Source organism: Athene cunicularia (assembly GCF_003259725.1).
Source record: "Athene cunicularia isolate RWA chromosome 2 unlocalized genomic scaffold, athCun1 chr2_part1, whole genome shotgun sequence".
In the NCBI taxonomy this organism is placed as follows: Eukaryota; Metazoa; Chordata; class Aves; order Strigiformes; family Strigidae; genus Athene; species Athene cunicularia.
This window is the reverse complement of record NW_020799095.1, coordinates 11,027,880-11,050,868: the sequence shown is the minus strand read 5'-3', so window position 1 is coordinate 11,050,868 and position 22,989 is coordinate 11,027,880. Positions and strand designations below refer to the sequence as shown.

The 22,989-nt window shown below is 38.7% G+C and overlaps 1 protein-coding gene across 1 annotated transcript in view; it reads right to left on the bottom strand.

Moving 5' to 3' along the window:
• NGLY1 (N-glycanase 1) overlaps nt 1–22,989 on the bottom strand; it is a 29,204-nt gene that overhangs the window by 3,037 nt on the left and 3,178 nt on the right. The window contains 10 exon segments of the mRNA XM_026842960.1: nt 2,087–2,275; nt 3,589–3,753; nt 8,308–8,418; nt 8,605–8,750; nt 9,157–9,278; nt 10,002–10,224; nt 15,605–15,764; nt 19,146–19,228; nt 19,231–19,387; nt 21,542–21,656. Coding sequence (XP_026698761.1) covers nt 2,087–2,275; nt 3,589–3,753; nt 8,308–8,418; nt 8,605–8,750; nt 9,157–9,278; nt 10,002–10,224; nt 15,605–15,764; nt 19,146–19,228; nt 19,231–19,387; nt 21,542–21,656 — 1,471 coding nt within the window.

Here is a 22,989-nt window from a genome sequence, read left to right as displayed (position 1 = left end):
TCCATTATAATATCCAAGCATTTAAATCAGAAAAACAGAAGTTAAAGCTTTCTTTTGTGTCTTTTTGACTGTCCTCTAACCTTCACATCTGGCTACTCTTTTTCCAGTATTATTTGAAAAAAGCTTGAATTCAAGGGGAAGAAGAAAAAAAAAAAGATAGACTCAGTCAAATTCTCTTCCACTGGTGCAAGTCTTCTGGAAAACAAGTTTTTAGAAACGGATTTCAGATGTACAAGTTCTTACATTCTTATTATCACCTACTGTTGTCTGCTTGTTTGAGCTCTAGATACCAAGTTATCTCTGGTTTTACATCTGCTTGGTGTTTTGTACCTGAGTCATGTATTATAAAGTCAAGCAACATTGAACAGCAAGAAAATACACAAATACAATGGAGATGGCTACTATCAGATTGGCCAAGATGATCATCTATGTGAATCATTTTGATAACAAAGTTTCAAAGAATACATAACTGATGCCTCTTTTCTGTTCCTCCTGGGCTAATACCTATAGTTACCTTTACTGTGGCTTTTATATTTAAATTAATTTCCATTCACCACATAACTAAATGATAAACAAAATATTTCTGTGAAGGCTCCTTTAGCTGGTAGGTTTCTTTGATTCAACAACTCTCCAAGAAACCAACTCCAAATCCGTACCTTGCAGGTCTACTAGAGGCTTTACAAAAAGAACAGGCAAACCCCAAACAACCTTTCCCTCTGCTGTCTCCCATAATACAATCACCAACTAAAAGTAATTTTAGATTCATACACAGATTTTCTGCAGGATGCTATTCCTGTAGAACTAACATGCCTCACCCACAAGCCTGAGATATACCTGCATCTGTAGCTCTGAATTTCTCAAGGCCATCATCTTATTCTTTATCTAGAAAAACTGATGTGCTGTTAAATATGAGGGTAAAGTCGTTTTGTCTGGTCTTATAGATCAGTCCACCCCTGTTTTAGTTGATTAGTAGAAATGAGCAGAACAGCAGACTTGTAATTGGTTTCAGTGCAAAGACAGTATATTTCTTGCAAAAGTGAGGATAACTGATCACTGGAGACTTGATGATAGAATGTACTATCAGATTTTTAGCAGATCCTAGAGAAGCAGAGAACAGAAGTAAAAGAACTCTGAATGAGGGACAACTCTTTTCCTATCAGCCTACCTGTTGTAACATCCTTTATACTATTCTCCAGTTTCTTCCCTTATTCCTTCTCTTTTATGTAGAACAACCTCTCCAAGCTATTGCCCCATTGCATTCTGCAAGTCAGTTATGTATAGACCCAGCACAGGAAACCCCAGAAGACAGGCATATAGACAGCTCAATTTTTCATCAATGGGATGCACACCATTGCCTAAGCTAGAAGAGTTTTTGGCCAGAGACCTTTTAGACTAATAAAATGACAGGGGAACAAAGCAATAACATGCTGTAGTCCCCAACAGGAATGAATGCTCAGTTCCACAGTTGGTAACTGTTGCAGGAAGTGCTGCTGGCCAGTAAAGGATCCCTTTCTATCTTACAGGCACCAGTTTTCCTCCTCTTAGACTTAGAGCATATGACTCTTCTGCTGCTCACTGTCCTGACAGATGGAACGGATTCTGGGCAGGGTATACAATAATCTGTGTAACTGGTTTATGCCTTCTCGCAGATGGAACTGTAATAATTAGGGTGACAATTTCTTCCTTTGGCTGTCTATCAAAGAGGTATGATACACTTTAAAGCTATTCTCCAAAACAACAACAACAAAAAAAGTTTATTGAAGTACTGCTTTTCAATAAAACGGTATTTGTGCATTTGCCCAAAAGTGTAAGGAGGAAGCCATTTTTTAAAAATTTGGTGCTTTAGCAAGGATTTTACCTACCTGCAGAGAATTCATTCATCCTTTCTGAAAAACAAGCTAAATTTATTTCCAATTTCTTAGTCTGGCAATCTTACCTAAAGTCTAACATCAACATTTACTAACATCAGCTAAATTCAATGGGCACCAAGAGAGGTTTTGATGCCAAACATTGGCAAAGGGTTTCTATTTCATTGGACTTACACTTTCACAGTAGATTTTACGCTTTTAATAACTGTTATCCTTACCATTTTCCAATCTGTTTCAACCTTTCTCCAAATAGACTCTGCCTTCCAAACACCTGTTTCCCAACCACTTATTTTTTCATTATTATTGGAAATTCGTGTATAACTATCTTCTACTACATTGTAGATGAGGTGGAAGAGTTTAGAAGTCTTCTCTTTTTCAGAGGGGATAAAAAGTACTTCTTTTCTTTTCTGAAAAAGTAAAAAAATAGAAGCATCTTCATTCCTCAATGTATATCAGTAAGACTATGTTACTGTTAAACAGCATGCCGTGGTTTCCCAATTCAATTTGCTGCCAACTGAAAAAAATGTCATTTTTAAGAGAGGTCATGGCCAAAAGTATTTCTGATAAAACAAGTTTTAAATGTTTCCTATACAATGGAACTGCACATTTTCCAGAGGCAGCAGCAATTTTATTTTAAAATTTTTCATATATTTACTTTTAGAAGTAAATTATTAACAAAATAACATAAAATTAGCAAATTTAGGTTAGAGATGAAAATGTTAGGAATAGAAAATTTGTATTTTGAGTATATTTCTTGTACAATAGGTAAGCAAATGGTTACTTTGAATAGCAAATGTAATTCAATAACTATCATATAGAGGTGCTTGTATATGACAGTTTACAAATCAAAAAACTTAAGGTACAGCATTACTCCATAGTTATACAGTATAACTTCACAGTATTACTTTTTTTTTTTAAAGATTTGTCATTGTTCTTATGAGTTTCAGCAAAGCAGAAATTAAATCTTCTAAACTATGGAGAACTGAAATGAGCTCTTAGTTTCTCAAACGATCCTATGAAACTCATTAATTTCACCTAAATGGTTCTATTTAGGATTGTCAGTCATTCCACATGACAGAATCACTACAAAACTAATGTAATGAGTGATGGGCTAAGTCACACCTTTGCATGCTGACTCAAGCTAAATATGGCTATAGTTCTGATAAACTGTATCTCAGCATAAAGTAAGTAAAAATAAAATCTCACTTTTGAAAATAGTCAAAAACACTGATTCAAAAAAATCTAACTTATTATTTAAAAGACTGTTCCATTTACACAATGCTAATTGCTCCCAAATTGGTTTATTAACAAAAACAGTTGGTCAAAACCCACTTCCAGTCTTTAACCAATAGTAAATAATAATATAAATAAACATTTTTTACAGTTTTCCTACCTGCTTTCAACTGCCTTAAACTTTCTAGTTCTGTCACACTGCAACTAATTAAAAAGAAAAAAAGTATTTCTTATTAACTTGTAAGAGCAAAACACACTTTATATCAAGGATTCCCAAACAATTTTAGAAACAATGGACCACCAGCAATCCTCAAAAATTACTTGTGGACCTCTACTGAACATCAAACTTGCACCTAATGTTTTTGCAAGTTTCACTAGATCTGTAGGCTACCTACCATGAAGTGCTGTGCAATTCCTCTGCAGACAATAATCACAGAAGCTCTAGTTAGCTACCTCTAAGATGGTCACCAATGCAAAATTTAAATACCTCTGGACCAATTTCACCTCTGGCTACTCGCCAAGCCACTGAACCTGATGTCCTTCCACTGTATTCTCCAGGTTTAGGTGTTTTAGGAGAAATAAATTCAACAAGCTCCACAATTGTTCTTTCCAAGAGTTCTCTTCTTCTATTTTCTGAGAAAGACTGTTGTCTCTGAAAATGCATTTAAGAAACAAAGTCAAAAATTCAGAAAAATGGTATTTGTAATTCTACCCTAGAATGAGGAGAAAAAGAATTGAAAAAACAGAATAATATTTAAAGTCTAGACTGACTATTATAAACGTTAATCATATGACTGATTTATATTTGCACATGTGGTATAACTGCATGGTTATTCAACAGCAGTGCTTTTTCTGTGAACTTGCACACATTAACTATGTAGATTTTTTTTTAAATATGGTTTGTGCTATGTTTATAATACATTTGCTTGGATAATAAAGCGTATTTTATAGCTATTTATATGTATTCTGTACCATAGCTGTTCTTGATATTATCTTGGGAAAGAAAAAGCAAGCACAGTTTTGGGGTCAAACTTTTCTTCTCTAAGGTAGAGTGACTTGGCTGGCAACAGTCTTGGTTCTGTGACTAAGCCATGTGCTGGTTTTGGCTGAGACAGAGTTAGTTTTCTTCACAGTAGCTAGTATGGGGTTGTGTTCTGGATTTGTGCTGAAAACAGTGCAAGGATATTGTCATTACTGCTGAGCAGTGCTTACACAGAGTCATGGCCTTTTCTGCCTTTCACCCCAACAGTGAGTAGACTTGGGGTGCGCAAGAAGTTGGGAGAGGACTCAGCCAGGACATCTCATACCATGTGATGGCCATGATCAGCAATAAAAAGCTGAGGGAAGAAGAAAGGCGGGGACATTTGGAGTTACAGCATTTTGACTTCCCTAGTAACTGTTATGTGTGATGGAGCCCCGCTTTCCTGGAGATGGCTGAACACCTGCCTGCTGGTGGGAAGTGGTGAATGAATTCCCTGTTTCACTTTGCTTGTGTGCGTGGTTTCTGCTTTACCTATTAAACTGTCTTCATCTCAACCCATAAGTTTTCTCACTTCTACCCTTATGATTCTCTCCCCCACCCCACAGAGGGGGAGTGAGCAAGCAGCACTGTGGTGCTTAGTTGCTGGCTGGCGTTAAACCACAACAAGCCAAATCAAAAGATAAGTTGGTCTCTGAAAGAGCTTTTCCACAGTGACTGATTCTGTCATAAACAATGACATTCGTATTTTTGCAGATATCAGAAAACTGAGAAAAATATATCCCCTAAACTTCCACGTAAATTAGTGGAAAAGATAAAGAATTATATAACACGCTTTCTTTGCCCACATAAATGAAACTATGGGCATTTTTTTAGTACATAACTTAAAAATTCATTGAGAGGCTGGGGTTTTGTCTACATAATTTTCACATCAAATATACAGATACATGAAGCCTTTTTCCTTAACTGTGGATACATCCACACATGGCTGGAAAAGTTCAACACTTAGAATGCAAATGATTACACGTCATCTTTTTTTCCTACTTTGGTGATTGCCGAAGGCATGCAAACTAGGACCTGAAACTTCAGATCAGCAAGTATTCCAGTTATCTCTAAAGCAGTCCTGACCCCAGGAAGTTCTGCTATTAGAGATCAGAAAAGAAGCATCTGAAGTGGTTTTATTCCAGACAACAGTGTGGAACTGGATAAAGGAAAGTAGATACAGAGAAATGACGAGAAACATCTCCATCTGAACAAATTTCAGCTGCCAAATACCAGTTCTAACACAGCAAGGGGGCAATACACCTTTGCTTGTGTTGATGGCTGACAATCCAGCAGTTGACTCCAGCAGTTCCTTGTGAAACAGCAGGCCTTCCTGAATCTAACACCTGCCCTGGCACTTTGAATACCCATATGCAGTACTACAGATCTCACTCCAGCTCACAGGAAGTTTGACATGGCTTACCCTAAGTTAACAATAAAGAAAAAGAAAAAACTGTAGACAGGGTGTGATATGCACTATAGAATAACATCAGATGGTTGGTAATCCAGAGGCTACACGCCCATTTAAGAATGTCTGACCCAAATAAAACACAGACAGTGTTTCTGAAAAGTAAAATAGTGTACTGAATAGAATAAATTATCCTTATCTCTTTTCCATTTAACTGTGAGTCACTCAACATACTTTGAACTGTTGTGTGGTCTTGCTTGGCCACTAAACAGACAAACATGCAGAGAAGTAATAGCCACAGATGTTGCTCTTTAGGCAGGAAAGAGCAAGAATGATCTCTCAGATTTCATTTTCACAAACAGTATAGGTGATAATGTATACTGCATACTGTGCTTGTCTTTAGTTGTAACTTAGAAGGACTGAGCTTCAAAGACACAGTATAGGAGCTCTGCATCAAAAGATACCAAGACTATCATCCCTCCTAGTGTGGAGCCAGTCTCTAGGAGATGATGGGAAAAGGGAAAGTTAGTGGAGGCCACTGCCTATGTCAGTTACCTGCTGAATAGGCTGCAGTGAAGGAAACAGCATGCTAGCTGAAAGAAGACTTGCAACTGAGCAGAGTAATGAAAACCTGGTATAAGATGTCTTGGTTACTCCAAGAGTGAGCTGCCTTACCCCTCTACTGACTGCAGAAGCTGCTGAATATGACAGAGATTCTCAGAGAGCAACTTTTTAATGGCCCCTTGATTCTCACTGTGTTGTCACAGTATGAACTTTAGGGAAGATCCTTTGCCTAGGATGAATGTAGGAAAAAAAAATCCTGTTCTTTTGGCAATCTGACGGCAAACTGCCTCTAAGCCTCTGAAATCCAATTCCAACTATAGCAGACAAAAGAAAAGAAGGAGTAAGAGCAGGTACTTACAGGGATTAAATTTATTATTAATGTAATAAATTAATCAAGCATTTTGAACAGCTATTTGGCAAAAGGAAGTGTGCGTGGGAGGAGGGGAGCGTGAGTATCATTCAGCTTGTAGAAAGGGAGAGTAAGTTGTTCTTCAGAGTAAGATACCAGTAAAAAGATTGACAAATGTGTTCTAATAAAATCAGAAGTCAGCTTTAATAATACTGGAAAACAGTATGGAAAGTGTGCAGCACAGAGAAGAAAGAGCTGGGAATTTTCAAATGTAGAGAGAGGAAAACAGGAGATATAAGTCTTGGAAGCACATGTATAGCCTTCTTCCCTGTACTCAATTCTGAATGATATTTTAATTTAAAACATGACCAGAATGCCTGTTCTTTCTGTTTGAAAAGTGCTCATGTCAGCCCATGAGCTGCTGTCCTATAAGGTAGGTGGAAATGAGTACAAAACAGGCCATTACACCAACATGCAGCACCATCTGTTGGAGATGGCAATGCACTTTACTGGAGTTCTCCAAACTTCAGTAAGTGAAACAGAATGATCCTACAGTGACATCATCGAGGTGAGGAGGAGGTCAGCCAAGCCAGCCCACGAGTCAGTTGCATGTACTTTCTGGTTCCATCAATATTGCCAGAGTAATTTTTCAACTTACTGGTGCCTCATTTCCAATGTTCTTTCTCTACAGACAACCAGTGGAGAAGAGTCTGGTTACTCATTTCTATTGACAGTAGATCAGAAGAAAGGCCCCTCAGATCAGTTTTGTAGGCAGCAAAGGTTCAATGCTCAGAGAAGATGCCATTAAATTTGTGCAACTCTGCATAAATTGCATGCATTCCTCAACTTGTATTTCTGATCCTTTACCTCCTTTTATTTTGCTACTCTGGCCAGCCTTCTCAGTGCTTCACTCCGCTATGAGACTCTAAATTTTTATTACTGATAAAACAATTTCAAGCCCTGGCCTCAAATGCAGTCCAGCTCAATTCTTCTCTCTTAACATGTGGCTATAACTCTCAAGCCAGTAGGCCTCTAAAAAGGCATAATCTGTTTATTAATTAATCAGCTGTATACTAACACTGGAACTAAAGCTTCTATGCACAGCAAAATGGAACCTCACATGTGGTTCATAATTTTGTGGTATTCTAGTATACTAAACCAAGAAAAGCTCATCCTGTCCCAAGTAGGGAGTGGAAAAAGCTCAACAGAGAGGTGCAGAGTGCACTTGGGTTCTGTGGCTATGACATGCAGGCTCTACATGTTTTGAGGATGTTAGGCATAAACAGTGCATGTGGCTCTGAGCCAAAGCTCTGCTGGTGGTACCAACACTTCTTCGAAGTCTTGGAAACAGCCTGTGAATCATCCCTCCTGCTTCCAAGAGCTTGTAAAAAGTCATGCAAGACAACCTAGGCCTACATTTCTCATAACTATAAATATTACTACTTCCAAGTTACAGCATTATCGATGTGGAAAACACTCAGATGCCTCAAGAAATCCACAGTTACAAAGCAGCTGTAGCTCACCCCCAACATCTGTTGATGTACAAATCTACTCCAAAGCCATCAAGAAAAAAATATATACACATGGTATATATTTTACACACACACATTTGACTATGTAAGAGATAATATAATAACCCTCTTACACACCATTCTTTATCTTATTTCACATAAGTGCGGCACTGTGACTGATTCTTATGTATTCCATGTAAAATGAGCTCTGTACAGTTAGCAGCATTTTATATTCCATAGTGCATGGACATTCTAATCAGGTTTCTGAATATATTCCTTTGGTCATGGACTTTGTGTTCTGGAAAGACGCTTATGTTTCACTTAAAGAAATTAACTTAAGCAATGTTACATACCGTTCTATTTAGTGCGTTAATTGTTTCACGTAGTGTAGCTTCACTGACTGCTGTCCTTCTAGAGAGTACTTCTTCATGTTTACAGCTGTATCTCCAGGTCACATCAACCACCTCAAGCACAAGTTGAAGAAAAAATAAAGCAACCGAGAATTTCCATGTATCTCCTTGCTTCACTTAAAGAGGCTAGCTAATCAAAGTATGTTTTTCTATAATAACTCTGGAAATTACATTAAGGTAAAATACATCACACACCTGCCTCAGGGCAAGTTTGTTAGTTATTAACATCATTATTCCTACCTCATCTTTGGAGAATGCAATTATGTAGGAGAGCTTCTTTCCCCACCCAGTTTCATAGAGAAGAGGTTTATCACAGACATTTTCACAGGGATCACAGTGAAGCCATCTTTTCTGAGATGAAGAATATACTTCAGTCCACACATGATCTATATAACAAAGGCCAAGAATAAACAAAGAATTATATAGATAGATCCTCTCTTCAATATTATAACTTTTCCTGATGTATAAAATGAAGGAACAGGTAAAAACATATTTTCTGTTTATCTACATTCAGAAAAATTTCCAGAGATTTCTCTTTCTATCTTAGGATCACAGTCCCTTAGATTCCACTAAAGTTGGTATCATTCTGAAATGAATCATCTAACCTTACTTGCAGAACTATATTTCGTCTCATCAGACAACACAGTAAATTGAATTTATATTGTTTGTGTTAGCTGAACTGCATAACTCTATATGCTGCCTGATGGCTAACATACTCTGAGAACCATAAAATATTTAGCCTCATTTTGCACAGGTTGGTATTAACATTATAATATTCTAGAATACTGGTACCTGTACAGTCCCAGACATATCTAGCTTCAAACCCTACAGCTCTACAACACAGTGTAAAACAGTTAGCCCACTCGCCACAGCGTCCACATCTGGTTTCCAGTAGTTTTTCAGGGTTGTTATACCTACAGGAGAAAAACAAAACAAAACAAAAAATAATTGAAAATACATTTCACCTTTCAAAATCTTTACATCATGACTGTCTTTGTGAGGATTTGAACATATTTCGGAGCCATTCAGTCCACAGAAGATAATGGAAATGATTGCTGTGCTGTACAAAACAAGTGCAAGCAGAATGCTGTTTTCACTTTGACTCACATAACCCCATCACATGCAGCACCGAAATGAATCTGGTTTTTTTCAGTCTTCAAAATGGACTTAGAATCCATCTTAAAATGTGATTTTTTTTGTATGCTGGTCCTTTTAATAGTTAGCATAAAAAATTTAAAATTAGGTATTTGCTTTTTTGCTACAGACTTGTGCAATACCCTCTTTAATTTCCCACAGAAATTAAAGTTTTCCCTGAAATAACAAAAACCTACCTACATACTATGCCAATATTAACATTTTATTTAGAAGTTGTACTTTATCAAATTAACAGTAAGATAAATAGCAAGAAGAAAATCAGACAAGTATTCAGAACAAGGTAACATAAAAAAGCAGTATACTGTTTTTAAAAATCTCTAATCTTATAGAGCAATTGCTGGTTCATCAAACACTCCATAATGTTACTTAAAACAGCTTCTCCAATCTTTCAACCAACTTATCACTTGTTTGCAAAACACACAAATGCAGAGCTGTTTCTTGAAGAAGAAAAAAAAAGACAAAGTAAATCTTTATATGCTCACCTTGGGAATCTATTACAGAATTGACACCGGTTGCAGTAATGATTTTCCACTCGATGGACACTCCACCTTAGATCATCATCAGTAGGCAACAGATAGTCACTTTTAGGCTCTGTTTGCCCACCACACCTGCTGCAAGGAAGATTATTTACCCAATGAAAAAAGTCATTCTTAAACCAGTCCAAGAGCTCCAACAATAAGAAGTCCTCTTCATTTACATGTACACCTGTAAAATTTACATAACACACAGGTCAAATGAAAAAATAATTTAGTTGAACTTCACAGTAGCTACATAAATCACCATCTCTGGGCATTTATTGTATTTTAGAAGTCTCAATTAAAAAAGCTTCATATGTTACTTAAGCACACACAAAAAAAGAAAATCTAAATTCTCAAAGACTGAATAACATCAAACTGCATATGTAAAGAACAAAAAACGGCACTCCTGAAGACTACAGCTAGTGTGAGAATAAGAAACTGCTCAGAAAAAGAAGTCAGATATACAGTGATGCCCAGTGAAGTTTCTCATGCCCCTCATATTTTTAAAGGGCTTTGGAAGAGAGTGTTAATTCTTTTTCTGCTCCAGTTTCCAGCAGAGTGTAGGTGGTTTCAGGAGTGTGTAAAATATAACTTCCTGACACAGCCGGCAAGGGAGCCAAACTAGGGAAGGTGCCCTACCAGACCTGTGTTTGCAAACAGAGAAGGACTTGTGGGTGATGTGATGGTTGGAGGCCATCTTGGGCATAGCAATCACAAAATGATAGTTTTCAATTCCTGGAGAAGGAGGAAGGGCAGCAGAACAGTTACCTTGGACTTCTGGAGGGCAGACTGGCCTGTTTAAGAGACTGGTTAACAGAGTCCCTTGGAAGGCAGTCTTGAAGGGCAAAGGAGTCCAGGAAGGCTGGACATTCTTCAGGAAGGAAATCTTAGAAGTGCAGGAGCAGGCCATCCCCAGGTGCTGAAAGACAAGCCCGTGGGGAAGACCACCAGTCTAGCCAAACAGAGAACTTTGGTTGGAACTCAGGAAAAAACGGAGAGTTTATGACGTTTGGAAGAAGGGGTAGGCAACTCATGAGATCTACAAGGATGTTGTGAGGTTATTCAGGGAGAAAATTAGAAGGGCCAAAGCCCAACTAGAATTTAAACCTTGCTAATGCCATAAAAAACAATTTTTAAAAGTTTCTATAAATACATTAGTAACAAAACGAGGGCTAAGGAAAATCTCCATCCTTTATTGGGCACAGGGGAAACATAGCAATAAAGAAGGAGGAAAAGGCTGAGAAACTTAATGCTTTCTTTGCCTCAGTCTTTAATAGTAAGACCAGTTTCCATCATTTCCATCATTTATCAACAGTCCTAGCTAATAAGGGAGGTCCCAGTTAACTGGAGGTTAGCAAATGTGACACCCATCTACAAGAAAGGCCAGGAGGATCCGAGGAACTATAGGCCTGTCAGTCTAACCATGGTGCCAAGGAAGATTATGGAACAGATCACCTTGAGTGCCATCACACAGCACATGCAGGACAACCAGATGCTCAGTCCCAGTCAGCACGGGTTTATGAAAGTCAGGTCTTGCTTGACAAACCTGATCTCCTTCTATGACAGGGCGAACTGCTTATTGGATGAGGGAAAGGCTGTGGATGTTGTTTACCTTGACTTTAGCAAGGCCTTTGACACCCCATTTCTCACACCAGTCTCCTGGCAAAACTGACTGCTTGTGGCTTGGATGGGCACATGCTTTGCTGGGTAAAAAACTGGCTGGATGGCCAGGCCCAAAGGGTGGTAGTGAACCAAGTTAAATCCAGTTGGCGGCCGGTCACAAGTGGTGTCCCCCAGGGCTCAGTTTTGGGGACACTCCTGTTTAACATATTTACTGATGATCTAGACAAGGAGATCGAGTGCACCCTCAGTCAGTTTGCAGATGACACCAGGTTGGGTGGGAGTGTTGATCTGCTCAAGGGTAGGGAGGCTCTGCAGAGAGACCTGGACAGGCTGGAGCCATGGGCTGAGCCCAACTGCAGGAGTTTCCATAAGGCCAAATGCCGGGGGCTGCTCTTGGGCCACAACAACCCCCAGCAGCGCTACAGGCTTGGGGAGGAGTGGCTGAAGAGCTGCCAGTCAGAGAGGAACCTGGGGATGTTGACTGACAGCTGGCTGAACAGGAGCCAGCAGTGTGCCCAGGTGGCCAAGAAGGCCAATGGCATCCTGGCTTGTGTCAGCAATAGCGTGGCCAGCAAGGACAGGGAAGGGATCTGAGCCCTGGACTCGGCACTAGTGAGGCTGCACCTCGATTCCTGTGTTCAGTTTTGGGCCCCTCACTACAAAAAGGACATGGAATGACTCGAGCGTGTCTAGAGAAGGGAAACGAAGCTGGTGCAGGGTCTGGAGCATATGTCATATGAGGAGTGGCTGAGGGAACTGGGGGTGTTTAGTCTGGAGAAGAGGAGGCTGAGGGGAGACCTCATCGCCCTCTACAGCTCCCTGAAAGGAGGTTGCAGAGAGCTGGGGATGAGCCTCTTTAACCAAGTAACAAGACAAAAGGAAATGGCTTCAAGTTGCACCTTGTGCAAGGAGGTTTAGATTGGGTATTAGGAAAAATTTCTTCACTGAAAGGGTTTCCAAGCATTGGAACAGGCTGCCCGGGGAAGTGGTTGAATCACCATACCTGGAGGTACTTAAGAGACACGTAGACATCGCACTTAGGGACATGGTTTAGTGGTAGACTCGGCCGTGTTAGGTTAACAGTTGGACTTGATGATCTTAAAGGTCTTTTCAAACCTGTATGATTCTATGATTCTATAAATATTCTTTTCCTATTCTTAGCTATTATACTAGGAATAGCAAATGCTTTGATTTCATAATCTCAAAGAACTAGACACTGACAGCAGTCTAGACAACCAGGTATATGAACAAACTTTGTATAAACACAGCTTAATTATTGTAGAACATATACATACACCATGTGAGCAAGCTGTGTTTGTTTATAAATTCAGCACACACACACCTTTGTCAGTTTACCCAAGCTAGACAGAAGATGTCTTTATTTTTCTACTCTAGCCAATTTCACCACACTAGATCAGACTCTTGTTTTCCTGTATTCACAACAGGTGTTAGAATCTACTCACACACTGTCACTATTCCACCACCTGCTAATAACCCCACTCTAAGTAATAATTTAAAAATCCAGTCTTCCATAAGAGATTCATCCATTCTAATTCCTTAGTGTCTTTAAATATATATTCTACTACAATACTGAGAGATACTCCTCCTTCTCAGATTCATAATCAGATAAATCCTCCTATTTACTCCATCATCTAGGCCACACTGCAATCTGCAATCAGATATTACCTTCTTAATTTATGTACTAGTTTGTCTGTAGTCACAGTGCAGACAGATCTGACTAATGAATATGAAGACACAAATTTAGTGCAACTTCTTTTAAGCAGCATTTTTATAAAATTTTTTTGTGCACTCGCTCCTTTTCGGGATGGTGAAGAAAAACTAGCTAAAACATGTTTTATTTATTTAAGCTCAATTCATGCCCTGCCTCTGAAGCTGAAGCATTCTTTGGTACAAAACTCGGGGGGGGAGGGAGCCCTCCATTAAACACATATTGCCAAGACTATGAAGCACATGGGAAAAGATCTGTTAATCAGAGCAAGAAAACTTGATTTTTTATTGTCAAATTTCTATTTTAACTTATGTGTGAAAAGTATTTTTGCTGAAACACTCAGACAAGGTGTTAGTGCCTACAAAATGGATGTGCTTGTATATTCAAACTTACTACTAAAAACTGAATGAGAAGATTTCGAGCACAGGCCATATTCTCTCTTCCTGGATAACAACATAAAACCCAGAAACTACCTATGAAAATATGACTGCTATCATATGAATATTCTTCTCTTGGATGCAAAATAAATCCTTCATGAAAACATGGAAAGAATGACAAATGTGATTTATTTGAACAAAAAACAGTTGGCTGTGACAGGCAGCTATTTTTGTCTGCACAATCCATCTTTCCAATGGAAAGTGGTAAAGGGAAACAGTAAAAAAACCCCTCTGTACTTCCGATCAAATGACCATAATCTTCCTAGCCTTTATGAGCCAAAAATGCCTGTTATGGGAAGTCCTAGAAACATGTGTCTCCTAGCACTAAGAAGTTATTCTCACAGGTGACACAATGCAGCAATACAGATAAACCAAATCAGCTGAAAGGGCCAATTACCCATACATCTTATACACAGTCCATTCCCAAAGGAATGCTGCTATAAAGCTCTTTAAAAATGCTTTTAAAGTGTCACAATCCAAAACAGTGCAGTTCCATCCCTTCATTTGTACCTAAATTAAGGTCTGGAAGCCATTTGAATAATTCAGCTTGATGGTTTGGGAAGAAGCACCTGGAAACATCACCCTCATCCTTCCTTCTCCTTTTTAATAATGTGGACAGCAGAATTAGAGCAGAGTCTAAGAGGTATGCTTGTCTTTATTCTCCTTTTTAAAGGAATTTAAAGGAGTTTTCATGTATTACTACTAAGCCTCTTTTCCCCATTGCATTGTTCTACATTGCTGAATGAGAAGGCTTTGTACCTGTTTATGTGATTTCCTACTTCCTAGTATAGCTTCATAAAAAGAGAAAAATCACTAAGAAAAATCCAGTGTCAAAAAGTTCTCTAATGCCAATGGTACAATTACATGTTGTGTCCGCTTGTATGAAACACCGTAAAGTCATTTATAAAAATAATAAGAGCTTGATTTTGGTTTGCAAATCAACAGCACTGCCACCAAGTTAGGAGAATTGCTTCAAATAGAGTCTTCTATCAAAGACTCAATGAAAATTATTTTTTTGTTGTTTAAATATGGTCTTGGAAGTGTTTGGTTTTTTTCTCTTGTACAAGTAAAATTTCACTATATTGCTGAAACAAATCTAAAACTTTTACTTGAAAACAGAAATGTCATTTTAAACTGACAAAGGCTTTGTACATTCAAAACAATTTTGCATTTATGAAGAAAATATAAATTTTAACCTATATTTCACTTCTAGCTCCAAGAGGATGGCACATGAACAACCCTATTCATTTAAGCATTAGCAAGAAAGGTGATTCTTCATATTGGATTGTATCTTGGAAAGATAGCATGCAAAAAATCTCACCAATAACATCACTTTAAAAAGAGAAGCAGCATTTTTAAATTTTATTCTGAATTTGGAATTGCAGTACATACAGGAAAACTGCACTCTGACAATTTCAAAACAACGACTATTCAAGCAAGAAGCTCCCATCCTCTTGTTGTAGCTACTTCACTCTAGGTTCAAAGAATGTAACAGTACATGCTCAGCCCATTTGTTTCTCACAGCACTGTTTACTACTAATTCAGAAATTAAGAGTTCAAAATTTCTACATGAAAGCAGTAAAGGATGAACGACAAAAATGAGATTAAAAAAACCAACAGAAATTAGGAGAGAGTAGAGTAGAAGATTTGAAAGTTAGGAAGAAGATAATTCTAATTTAGATACAACGTTTGGAACCTGCAGACATGTGCCTAAATCCACACACCTAAAGCACAGTAGATATATGTATCATCCAGCTGTTTGAAGTAATATGCATTACCTTTGTCCAGTCCTGTAGCTTGTGCTAGCTTTTTCTGAGCCTTCCCTTTCAATTGCTGGAGAGGAATTGAAGCTAGTGCTTTCTGCTGAATAGATGGATTCTCATACATCAATACAAGATGCTCAAATTTTGTTTGAAGTGTTTTCAAGATATTTGCAGCCTGCAAAAGGATTTTCAGTCAATAGATGGTTTATGAACCTCCACCTTAAACCAAAAGCTGTCTTATTTTAAGTGAATCACAGTTCTGTACTCAGTTATATATTTCTTTACAGGCTAAATATTTAAAGATATCCATAAATATCACAGACACCACCCCCCAAACTGTAAAGCCAGCCTTGTAATCTTCAAGTATTCTGAACGGTGTCTTGAGTGAAAAGTGTACTGATTCAGGGAGAAAAGTCAGCTCTGACAGCAAAGTTTTTTACTTGCTCCACACCCCCACTCCCATTTCTTTTGGACACCTTTCACCTGAAGTCCACAAAAAAAACAACCCTGTAATTCATCCCATTTCCTGGAAACTGCTGCACCAGTTCACAGAACTATTATTGAAGAAGGCTGCTTTTCTATTCCTTATTCATGAATGCTGCTTGTCTATTTCTACTTTCCTTCTCTCACAGATCAACTCTGGCCCAGATTTGAATAGCCCTGTGACCATATACTGAACAGTATTTCACTAGAAATCAAATGTAAGAACTAGGCTTCTTCAGTCACTTATCCCAAGCATTAGCCGCAACTACATATTCAAGCCAATAAGGTACACCCATATCTACTAAAATAAATAGCTGAAGTTATTAATAGTGGTGTTAGCAGCTAAGCAAACTATTTACTCCCATTTAAAAGGGAGACAACACAAGTGAAATGGGATTTCAAAATTAAGAGTCTGGCATATTTGGGGAGTGGGCAGGTAAAGAAAGCCTGGAGTACTGCTAAATTACCCTTTCTCTACTGCTTTAGCCCTGTTAACTACCATCTTTGTTTCATCAAAAATCCCACACTTTCCTGAGATGCCAGCTGCAAATGTAACATAGGATACAGGTGTGAAAACTACACAGAAGATAATTTCTTTCAAAGGAGTATTTAAATTAGGAATGATCATTTTGACGCTGGACAGTACTACAAGACCAGTCCTTATTCTATGTAACTGCTGAAAGAGAACAGAACTGGTTTCACTCTTAACTGCAGCTCATCAGCTGTACGTAACTGGTTAAACATCATAAACCCAAGTGTGTTTTGATTCACTTTAACACAAGTTGAAAGAACAGAAGTAAGGAAAAAGTTAGGGGCTGCCAGTGGATTATTATAGATCTTCATGTTCTGTCACCTTCTTGAAAGCTTGTTCAGCACAGCAGAAAGTCTCTCAGATTATTTGACAATTCAGACTTTCCCACTAGCAAAAACCATCAATGTTTCAGTGGTGCTTAACTGGTTTCAAGGAAACCACTGTATACCAATAAAGTCTTACGCAAACATCTAGACGTGTGGTGAACCTCACTGCAAAACTAAGTATGGATACCTCTTTCCCCCTATAATAAACTCTACAGCATCCAATAAGAGATCAGAATCCATCCACCAGAATAATGCCTAGCCAGAGCTTTCCCTTCTCCAAGTCTCAAGAATACCTTACAATAAGAAGCACAGAAGAGCCACAGATGAGGCAAAATAATGATGGCTTAGGTCCTCAAAATACTGTCATTTAAGAATGTTTCTGTGCTGTCTCAAATAATCCACTTCCTGTGTTTACTAGGACTTCCATGAATCACAGGTGTAATGCATATGCAAGAAAAAAAATACCCGCACTACAAAAAACAGACTACAAAAGTCTGACATGTGACAGCAGCACATACAATAATACAACTACACTTCTGCAGTATACTCAGTGAAAAACAACACACCTACTGCTGTGCAAGCAAAACCACCAAGTCATAGTCAGAATATATGTCCATATTACGTATATTACGGACTTCCTTCCAGTCAACCCAGACCAGAGACACAAAATTCAATGGCTCAGGGTCTTATAAATCCCTGAAGAGATCAGCTGAAATACATACAGCATTTCAATAACAGAGTGACAATATTGCACTAGCAATGTCTAAATAAGTTTGGTCCCACCACCCATGTTGAATCCCAAGGAGCATGGAGAAATTAGCAGTTGCAGAGAAAACGGATCCACAACTCTGATGGCTAGCATAAAGCAGAGCAGAATAACTGGAAATAAGAGGGATTAACCTCAAAATACATCAAGAATCAACTTGAAATATGCAACATTTTTCTCACTGAAAGACCAACACAACTTTTAAAGCTTCCAGCACTGCAGCAAGTCACTCTAGAAGTTCTATAAGCACTTCCAACCACCATTGCAGAAGTGGCTGAAACAGTAAAACCCAAGAAGCAAACACAAAAAAACCCCAACCTAACCAAAAATTCAAATAAACCCAGACAGTATATTTTAAAGGCAACTACTGGCGTGCTAACACAGTTAGATTAAATGGCTCAATATTCAGGTTCCTGCAACAGTTCCTTTACCAAATGGCATTATGGGTGATTATGGGTCACTGAGTGCTCTCTCTCCCCAAAAGCCATTACTTCAACCTATGCTTTGCCATTTCTTTTCCACTGATCTTGAGTTGGTATTGGGAAGCAATAGTATGTCATAGTTCAGCATCCAACAATATACTGATAATATCATTTGAGACAAACTCTGTTTAAGGATTTATGAGCTTTTGGGAGGATTTATCTTACATCAGCTTTAAGACTGAAGTGACTGACACTGGTTCTAGGAGGAAAAACTCTTTAGAAAGTTAAACCAAAGCATCCTTGAAACCTTTTATCAAAAGGCATAACTTAATTTTTCAAAGTTGGTATGAGGTGTTAAAGAGTGTTCTCCCATCAGACCAGGTAACATCAGATGAAAGGACTCTGCATCTCTCTCTTGACAGGGTACTTCATTTCAACCTCTTCAACAAGGGAAACACAGCTTAAATAACTATAGATTTGTCCTTGCCTGGCTAAATTCCGGTGTCTCACAACAATCACATGTGGAAAAAAAGCCCTCTCAGGCTATACATGGAGGTCATAATGCATAAACTGAGACACCTAGAATGATAAACATTACAGTTGTGCTCCTGTTCTTTTGCTGTGTCGCAAATACCAAAGACAGTATATAGCTCTAGTCTTAGCTTCCCTCCCTGACTTTGTTCCCCCACCTTGTTGTTCCTTCCAATACAAATCAGCTTTTTTTTCACAACATCCCGATTCATGGGAAAAACATTTATGGACATCTTCAACAAAATCTTTTGCTAATATTCTATTTATGGCATGTTTCATGTCGAAGTTGCATGGAGACCAAAGAAAACACTCAAAAACTTCAGGGTTAGCTATGCAGTCAGACCAAGTTGCTCTGGGCTTTATCCAGTCAGGTCTTGAAAACACCCACATTTGGAGACTACACAGCCTCTCTGAGCAACCTGTCCCAACTGTTAACTCCTCTTTAATCTTTATATTCAAGATTAGTATATCTACAAAGCTTTCACGTTATAATTACCATTTCAAGAGATTGCACAAGTGATGTTTCTGGTTGCTGATGGGCAGTGGCAAGAACAGAATCAGCAGGTCTTGAAGGCTGTGTGCAACTGTCTGACTGCTGGTCACAGTTTCAGAGGATGATGGTCTATGGATTCGATTTGACTTATTCAGTCTTCTACTCCTCTCTCCAGCAATTAAGGCTCTGATTTTATGTAGCTGCTCAATCAAAGCTTCCTTAGGTAAAACCAGGTGAGTTTCTCCCTAAAATTCAGACAAATTAATTCAGCAGTTAATGCAGATCTAAGTTAGGAATAGATAGAAACTGCCGACTAACAGCTATATCATTTACTGGAAGTTAGCACACTAAGGCTTGGCAGGATTCAGCCTTCAGATTAGACAGTTTACAGCAGAAGCTATTAGATCAAGAACTATCTAGAGAAAAAGGGCTCATGGCAACATGTTATTGTTAATAACTTATTTTGCAGAGCCACACATGGACAACACAATTAGGGTTTGTCAGAGAAAGCAGCAACAACAGAAATGAACAAGAAATGCTCAGTTCTCACAGGACAGCAGTGAAATGCTAGGCAACAGGATACCCAAAGTTTGAGGAAGAAGCCCCTAGAATGACATCTGCCAGGAATTCTCTTCTATACCGATATCTTTTAGGTTTTGAGTTTTCAGATGGGAAAGATTGTTCTTATTTAGATCCATACCCAGCTTGATTTCTGGGTTCCTATTTCCAATTGTAACATGATTACTGGTAGCATAACAAAAGGTTAGTAATTACAACAGAAGCAATTACCAGTGTACTTAACCTAAAGAAAAAGGTTACTAAAAACATTAATATTCTGAAGCATTCATACTGTGAAAGTTTCAGTTTCTACCACTGCAGCACTTTATTAAACTGAGTAATTTGTTTATCCACAGTTACCTTAGGTGACCTATCATTGCAGACACAGTGCTTCACTTTAACATGTACAATCACCACAAAACTAAATGGAATGTATCAATCCAGCAGAAGAGTCCTAATTTTTTAATTGAAAAAGTTGGCTTACCAAGAGAGACAAAAGAAGAAACAATTTTAGTTATCGCAGTTGGAGAAGCTTGTGAGCTTCAACTACAACTGACACAATAACCGTAAGACAGAGCCAACGTGATCTTAAAGGTCTGACAGAAGTAGGAGTAGCACTTCACAACATGATTAAAATGACTATGTTATTACCACTTGAGTGCTTTGCTAGCTACACTGACTAGCTCTTGGCTAAAACACATCATTAAAAGTCATCTCCTAAGCACCAGCATGAGAATAACCCCACAGACCATTTCTCCCTATGCTGTCACCATTTCTTTCAGCATACTATTTTTTTTTTTAATTAGGACAATTACACTAATTAAGTTTACATGAAGAGGAAGCAGAGGTCTCATACCAGCTGGACCTAAATACCATAATGTATGTATGCATGCATATAAAAGCGTGGCATCAAATAGACAAATTAAAGCAATGCTAGAGCAAGAGCTTTGCACGATTAAACAAGAGCTGGGTTTTCACCCCAGCTCTCCTGTAATTATGAAGGCTACTTCTAGCTTAACAAGCTTTAGCTTAAATTCCACCAAGACAAGGACCATTTCAGGACACAAAACAATCTTTGAAATACATCTTTTTGACTGCAACAGAACAAAGATCCACTCAAGACTATTTTAGGATACAGTTTCATAACTGTTTTAACTACTAGTGAAGAGTCCCACCCTCCCACTACTTCAACGGTCCGCTGCCCTCCACTGCCATCATGACAACACTAGTACTTGCGCAGCTACACTGTGAATTGGCTGAAAAGTTTTTGTGGTGTTTTTTTTTTTTTTTTTTTTGGGGGGGGGGGGGGCAGGAGGAATTAATTTTTAATCTGATCAGCTTCCCTCATCTAACTCCCTATGGGGCCACACAAGCTCTGCTGCTTGTTCTTACTGTCACTAGAAGAGCAGGATTTTCCCCCCCACCCCCTTCCAAATGACAGTTTCAGTACAGATTTAGAATATGGAAACTGTCAGATGGTGCAGTCCAATGTCCACCTAACAGTGGCCTGCGACTAAAAAAAGGGGTTTTAACCCCATTACCCACCATTTGTGCCAGCAAGGATATCCATCTGACCACTAAACAAACCAGTATTGTGCCTGAATGGCAGAAAAACAATCTTCTCACAGACCAGGTTAGCTCTAGCTCCACCAGATTTCTGAAGAAACCTCATCTAAATTTTCTGTTGGTTAACTGCAGGTATTTGCAAACAGGGATTGAAAGAGAATAGCAACTGGCTTAAGATGTAGTGCCTTGCAACTGGGAAAGCAGGAAAAAAATTCAATTTTAAATTTTAGTGTGCAAACTGATGAAGACACCATAAATTATTAAGTTATACTCACCTCTTTAAATCCCATCTCAAATAAACATTCAACTGCTCCTCTGACAGGCAACAGCCTCGTGGAAAATGCTGGATTTCCAGTCTGAATTAACCTATATTTTTCTTCATAAAGATTCCTGAAGAAATCAAAAGCTTGAATTATGTTTGTAAATTAAGTAAACATTTAAAAGCTGGGTAACTGCACTAAGCAGCATTAGTAATTCATAAGAGATTTTTTAAAAAGTTTAGCTTCATTCACACCTTAGATGCAGAACGTGAAATCTATGTAAAGCTTTGTTCTTCTGGATTTAACTTTTGAGACTTACAAACTAGTTCTAAATTTTAGTTTGCAACTCAAGTTCATAAATACATGTTTTGTAGTCCTAGCCAGCAGGGCTTAGTCTGCAGTGATGCTTAAAGACAATTTCATGTCCCCTTCTACCTGGTAGCATTTTAATTGAACTCCTCAGCTTGATGCTGGATGGTTTTAGGCCACTACAGAAGTTATGCTAAACTTCCTGGTACATGGGTAGAACTGCTGTGGTCTCCTTGCTTCTTGAAGGACTACTCCTTTCCCCTTTCAACTCTCCTAAGCCTTCTTCTCTCACTTCTTTCTTTAAAAGGCGTCACCCACTGTTCTCTGTCACACAGCACAGTTTTTGCAAGTGGTTGACAAACCAGATATAGCCAGGGAGGGGCAGCTCATACATCTTGAGCTGCTTGAAGACAATCAAGGTCAATCATACGTACTGGTGTGCATATATATCCTACAGAGCCACCTCACAAAAATTCAACTATAATTAACTCTTGATATCAACCTGAGCCAGAAGAGAAAGGCAACAAAAAAAGCAAGTTACTATTTCAGCATTACTTGTTATACATCCCCCAATTTTTAGGTGCTTAAATGCTTGCAGAATCAGGGTCGATGCAGGCTTTTATGTTTAACATAAAAAAGAAGCCATCAAAACAAACCAACCAACCAACAATGAAGAAATATAAATCGAAGTTGCTACATTTATGTGAGAACTAGTCTAATAAGAAAATTTAAAAATATTTAAATAATGACAAAGAAGCAAGATGTTTTTGAACTTTGATATTGCATAACAAAACTGAATCCAGGGCTCATCTCTGAGACGGTCAGTCTGTAAGCCCAGAAATAAACTGCTGCGGGTGTTTTGTGATAAACTGTTTCTGAACAAGCATTAGTAACCTAGCAGGGATTACTAAACTCACAGCCAGACTCTGTTTTCTTACAAGACACGCTAGTCAGCGCTTGACCTGTCAGGCCGCTGCCGCTCGACCTCCGCTCAGGAGCCCACAGGCGCCTTCGGCACCACGCACGTTCGCGACCAGCGAGCCACGGCCGGGACTGCCGAGCCCCTCGCACCCCGACTCCACCGCCCGGGGCGGGTGAGGGGCACCCCCCGCCTCTGCCTCCAGGGCCGCTTGCGGGGCCAACAGCCCCACTAG